This window comes from Tasmannia lanceolata, unplaced genomic scaffold (assembly GCF_043159265.1).
Source record: "Tasmannia lanceolata isolate RefF3 unplaced genomic scaffold, GAP_Taslan_0.1 ptg000025l, whole genome shotgun sequence".
Classification (NCBI taxonomy): Eukaryota; Viridiplantae; Streptophyta; class Magnoliopsida; order Canellales; family Winteraceae; genus Tasmannia; species Tasmannia lanceolata.
Window position 1 is genome coordinate 8,319,674 of NW_027518702.1, and position 5,564 is coordinate 8,325,237.

Here is a 5,564-nt window from a genome sequence, read left to right on the forward strand (position 1 = left end):
CCTGCATGAAAGATTCTCTCCCTTCAAGTCATAGAAGCAAAATAAAAGAGGCTACTGATATTGGCACTACCATGTTTTAATAATTGCACAAACTCAGATTATCTTCTCTTTTAATTGACTTGTGAGAGCTTTTGGGGACTGTAATAAACTTTGACAGCTCTTTATATAGGAAAAGACAAGATGAGTTAGTGCAATTATCAAAACACAGTTGTCCAGATATCATTTTCCATAAAAGATGATATGAGTTTGGGAAATGTAGAAAGGTAGAACCACAGCTCATTCATATATTCTTCAACACAAACCACTTTTGTTTTCAGACAGGCAGGAAAAAAGAACAACCCAAAATATAAAGAGAATCAATGCAGCCACAAATTGAAGCAAAGGTGAGAATCAACAAGGGGTATTTTTTTTCAGGTTTTGGGAGCTCTTACACATTAATGAATTGAATCTACAGGGAATGATGAATGATCAATTTGAAGACATGTTTTCATTGGTACATGGACAAAGGGAGATGGGATTGGTTCTCTCAGGGGATGCTAAGCCCAGGCTAAAATGGACTCCTGAGCTTCACCAGCGATTTGTTGACGCGGTTTTTCAGCTCGGAGGCGCAGAGAGTAAGTGTGGAGACTTGGTTTTCAAGTTCCATGGAATGGATATTCACTTGTGATCATTACTTCTTTTCTTTTCTTTTTGAATAATAGAGGCAACACCAAAAGCTGTTATGAGGATGATGGGAGTACCAGGACTTACTTTATACCATCTAAAGAGCCATTTGCAGGCATGTTCTGTTCAAAAATCTGATTATATATGGTATCTCTAATACCCATACAGAGTAGTAATTTTACATATATTTGTTTTTTAATTGCAGAAATATAGGCTTGGAAAGCCTGAACAGTCCAAAACCTGTGATGAACACAGAGAAGAAGGTGAGATTTGGTTTGGAGTAGAACTTTATGCTTTCTTTTTATAATCCCTCATCTGGGTCTTGATGGGTGCCTATAGAAGATTGCACAGTAACAGGTTACAGACATGATGAGACTAAATGTGCCCATATCAATGGTGAAAATATGAGAACCCATACAGAGGCTAATGAGTAAGACACAAATCTTAGGGCCTTTTTTCTAGTCTTTGGAAAAAAAAATTATTACTGATTTAAGGTTTTGTTTTCCAAAGCTTGCATATTGCTAAAGCTTTGCTGATGCAAATGGAGGTCCAAAAGAGGCTGCAGGAACAAATTGAGGTGCGATCAATCCGTATAAAAAATATTTATTCTCGCGGCTATGTTCAATTCCATAATTGTGTTTCTTCTTGTTTTGTACTTTGATTTAGGTTCAAAGACACTTGCAACTTCGAATCGAAGCACAGGGAAAGTATTTACAGTCAGTATTAAAGAAAGCACAGGAAACACTTGCTGCCTACAATTCATCTAATGTGAGACTGGACATGACAAAAGTAGAGCACTCCGAATTGGTGGCTATGTTCAAGAGCTCTTCATTTTCTGAACTAACAGAATTGTCAAGCATAAGCTTAGAGAAACAAGGAAAGAGATCGACACTAGGAGGTAACTTTGGTATTCATCAACCACAGTTTACAGATTGCTCCACTGACAGCTGCCTAACGTCATTGGAAAGTTCGGAACGAAAGGGTGAAAACATACAAACTTTACTGATGAACTCAACCCACGATGATAGTAAACACAACAATGAGCCTAACAGGGCTACTAAGAGACCACTCAAACGAAACTCCGATAATCTGTTGAAAAAGTTAAGGCCATCAAAGGATCTTGATCTGAATAGCCAGTATCAATCCGAGATTGATTTGGGTCGGCAAGAACTAGACTTGAATTGTTGGAATTGAGGTGAGTGAGTAATCTGCCAAGCCCATGAGTGCTTGAAATCTTCATCACAGGACATGTCTAAGAATATCATGGGCTTTATATGTCATAGACTTTCAGTTATCTTGTTGTTTATATTGTCACATGGACCCATAGTAGTGTGAAATATATGTCAATATATCACTAGAGGTGCAAATACTTTTTAGTTAAAGAGGATTGGGTTTTCCACTTTTTTACTAGATTTGATGCAAACATGCCCTGATTTCATAATAATATTACTAAGTTACGAATTAAAAAGGACATCTCACTAGCACATGTGCATGGGACTCGAATAGGAAGAATATTACCATATAATCTATTTTATAAGGGAGTCTTGGATAAGGCCAAAGACACAAGACACCTTGGAAGAATAATTACTGTACCAAGCATGGGTAAGCAATACAGAATAGGTTTTCCCTAGGAAGCCAAACAGAATAAGCAGCAATATATGTTATTTAAATCCTTAATTCACTGACCATTGGAGTAGCCATCTGATTTGTCTTAGAATCTGATTTCTAGGGACATCAGGTACCAAACATGGTGACCCCCAACAAATCTGATACACTGGCATGTGACATACTATTACCACTCAATGTTGTGGGAATTGCCATTTGTCTTTTGTTTAATGATAATGATTTGTTATAAAAAGAAGAAGGGAGGGATGATATTTTCACCCCTCTGCAGTGCGCATTCGCCCCCTTATAACGTGAACAGTCCGCAACTTTAACGCTTTTTGACATTAAAACACGTTAAAGGGGGCGAATGCGTACGGAAGAGGGGTGAAATATCATCTTCCTAAAAAAAGGAGGCAAACCAGAGGACCAATATGGTCAGAATACACGCCAAAGCAATGTGAAAAACAAAAATGAAAACATCTATCGGAAAGAATAAAACGGATTAAAAGAAGCATTTTTTTTTATATTGGCTCCAACGTCTGCCAAATTCCATCCTTCACAAATATATTATCCCTTTTGATCGAATAATCAGACTTACACAATTAATCTACAGAAATTTGCATATGCAATGTACAATAGCGCTCATAAAAAAAAACCCATCAAAGAACATATGGTTTTTAATCAAAACCAAAGAGCTTTGTAGAAAACCCAAAAAATAAATAAAAAAATTCAAATGAATTTCTAAATAACTAAAGGACCAATTACCAATGGGGGACAAACATTAGGCAAAATTATCACCAGGACCCATCCTTTTCAAAAATTATCAACAGGGGACAAAAGAGGTCTTGTTAGTAAAAGCTGGACGAAAATACCCTTTGGCATTTACAACACGTTTTGACCTTGTTTTCTCCTTCTTCCCTCTTCTTTTACTTCTCCATTATCACCTTTTTTATTTTTTACCCTAGTAGTCATCTTCCTCCTTGTTCAGCCACCATTGTTGCTGGTAAATCTTGAAAACTTGAATGTTGAGTTCTTACCATCTATCTCTTTGTATTAGGTTTTGTTTTGTTTTTGTTTTTTTGTTTTTTTTTTGTTTAGGGTTTTGCACTATTTTTCATTCCTCTGTTTCTGATTTATCTTGTTAGGGTTTAAGTTATTTGTTTTTTAGGGTGAGTTCTGGAGATAATGCATGGATGGCTTCACTCACTTTTTTTGGAAAACAAGTGGTTGTATAAGAAAAAGTTGATGTAATACATGAATGGATGGCTACACATTTTTTTATTTACTTAAATTTTTTTTTTTTTTGTAATACACAAATTGGGATGTAATACATGAAGCACATTTAATGAAAACAACATCCATTTCTTTTGTTATTTCTATCATGAGCAGAATTATAATGCCATTAAAAGAGTTGCTATAGGCAGGGGGTTTATCAACTCTCTGGAAGGGGTTTATCAACTCTCTGGAAGGGGGTTAGTAACTCTCAAAAGTAGGGTTACCAATTTTCGAATGGGCTTATCAAGTGCTTGAAAATTGGCAGAGGGTACTGGAGTTTTGGAAGAGGGTTTTCAAGTTTCTAGGATTGGGGTTATCTAGTAAAAAAAATGGGGTCACCAATTTCTGAATGGGGTGATCGAGTCCCAAAAAATTGGCCAAGGGTACTAGAGTTTTGGAAGGGGGTTTTCAAGTATCTGGGATTGGGGTTATCTAGTATAAAAATGGGGTTACCAATTTCTGAATGCGCTTATCAAGTCCTTGAAAATTAGCCGAGCGTACTGGAGTTTTGGAAGGGGGTTTCAAGTCTCTAGGATTGGGGTTATCAAGTATCAAAATGGGGTTACCAATTTCCGAATGGGCTTATTAAGTCCCTGAAAATTGGCTGAGGGTACTAGAGTTTTGGAATGGGGTTTTCAAGTATTTGGGATTGGGGTTATCTAGTATCAAAATTGGGTTACCAATTTACGAATGGGCTTATCAAGTCCCTTAAAATTGCCCAAGGGTACTAGAGTTTTGGAAGGAGGTTTTCAAGGCTCTGGGGTTAGGGTTATCCAATATCAAAATGGGGTTACCAAATTCCGAATGGGCTTATCAAGTCCCTTACGAACACTTTTTACTTCCTGTTTTTTTTTTCACTCGTTCATTTTCACATTTTTTCTTTCTACCGTACGATTCATCTTCCTCATCTTCCATTAAAAGGGAGGGAGAAATGCAAAACCCTAAAACAAATGAAAAACAAAACCTAGATATTAAAAGATAGATGGGAATGAACTCACGTTTCAAATTTTCGAGTTTTCCCACCTCCAATGGTGACTAAATAATGAAGAAGATGACTGGTAAGGTAAAAAAAAAAAAAAAACAAAGTTGAAAATGAAAAAGTAAAAAAAAAAAAAGAGGGAGAGAAGAGAGAAGAGGGAAAAGTGGAAAAGCAAAACGTGTTGCTTAAGAAAAGAGCATTTTCGTCCAGCTTTTAGTGACAAGACCTCTTTTGTCCCTCGTTGATAATTTCTGAAAAGCATGGGTCCTGTTGATAATTCCACCTAATTTTTGTCCCCCATTGGTAATTGATCCATAACTAAAAAAAGGGTAAAAATCATCATGATACTCTGTATCAAATCCAGATGTCTCTTAATCGTGACCCATTGATCACATCCTGATCTACTACTCACAATCATCCCATTGGAAAAAGTAAAATTTACCCATGCATTCAAAGAGAGAGAGAGAGAGGCATGTTATTGTTTAATGACATCAGTCCTAATCGGATGTACCAATACTCAACCATTGATCTATCCTTGATTAATGGCTAAAAATCATTGATTGGAATTTACATAGATAAGCTTAATTTCTTAAAGTGAAGGGCAAATTGCATGCAAAAGTCTAATTAAAATCTAATCATGGGACTGAAATCAGCTGATGTAAGCACTAAATTACCTTATAGAGTTCAACTATAACCATTGATCAAAGGCTGTAATTGCTTCTTGTTTAATGAAAAAATTGGCCCAATGGAGAGCATATCAGAGGCCAACACTTGGACTTTTGAAATGTTACCCACTAATTTTGTCTCTTAAGTTTATAATTAGATTATGTTAAGGACCTTTTTAAGAAACTTTCGGCCTCTTGAAAACTTCCAGAACATAGTAGTAGAAAAAATCTCTCGTCAAGCACTACAAATTGCTATTGCCAGTCCTTGTAACTGCATCCTACAATTGAAGCTCTAAAGTGAAGAATGCTCCAACTGACCAAAGCATTTTTTTAGGGACAATCCAAGGCATTTCAAGCTAAAAGGCAAAAGAGGAGAG

At 36.3% G+C, this 5,564-nt stretch overlaps 1 protein-coding gene across 3 annotated transcripts; it reads left to right on the top strand.

Annotated features, from left to right (window-relative positions):
* The first annotated feature begins 231 nt into the window (after window positions 1–231).
* Window positions 232–2,047, top strand: LOC143857823 (myb family transcription factor PHL8-like). 3 transcript variants are annotated; one of them, XM_077368332.1, is made up of 7 exons: window positions 232–383; window positions 455–614; window positions 702–778; window positions 869–926; window positions 1,003–1,093; window positions 1,174–1,240; window positions 1,330–2,047. In XM_077368332.1, the coding sequence occupies exons 1-7, from the start codon at window positions 360–362 to the stop codon at window positions 1,855–1,857; spliced, it is 1,005 nt and encodes a 334-aa protein (XP_077224447.1). In that variant the 5' UTR covers window positions 232–359; the 3' UTR covers window positions 1,858–2,047. The 3 variants fall into 3 exon arrangements, with proteins under 3 accessions (XP_077224447.1, XP_077224448.1, XP_077224449.1); XM_077368333.1 differs by having other exon boundaries at window positions 1,006–1,093; XM_077368334.1 differs by having other exon boundaries at window positions 1,015–1,093.
* The last annotated feature ends 3,517 nt before the right edge of the window (window positions 2,048–5,564 follow it).

Excerpts from the sequence above, each read along its gene's own strand:
- LOC143857823 (XM_077368332.1), top strand. The coding sequence starts at position 360 with ATGCAGCCACAAATTGAAGCAAAG. Across the intron at positions 384-454 it reads AGCCACAAATTGAAGCAAAG|GGAATGATGAATGATCAATT; the intron begins GTGAGAATCAAC and ends TTGAATCTACAG. Across the intron at positions 779-868 it reads ATCTAAAGAGCCATTTGCAG|AAATATAGGCTTGGAAAGCC; the intron begins GCATGTTCTGTT and ends TTTTAATTGCAG.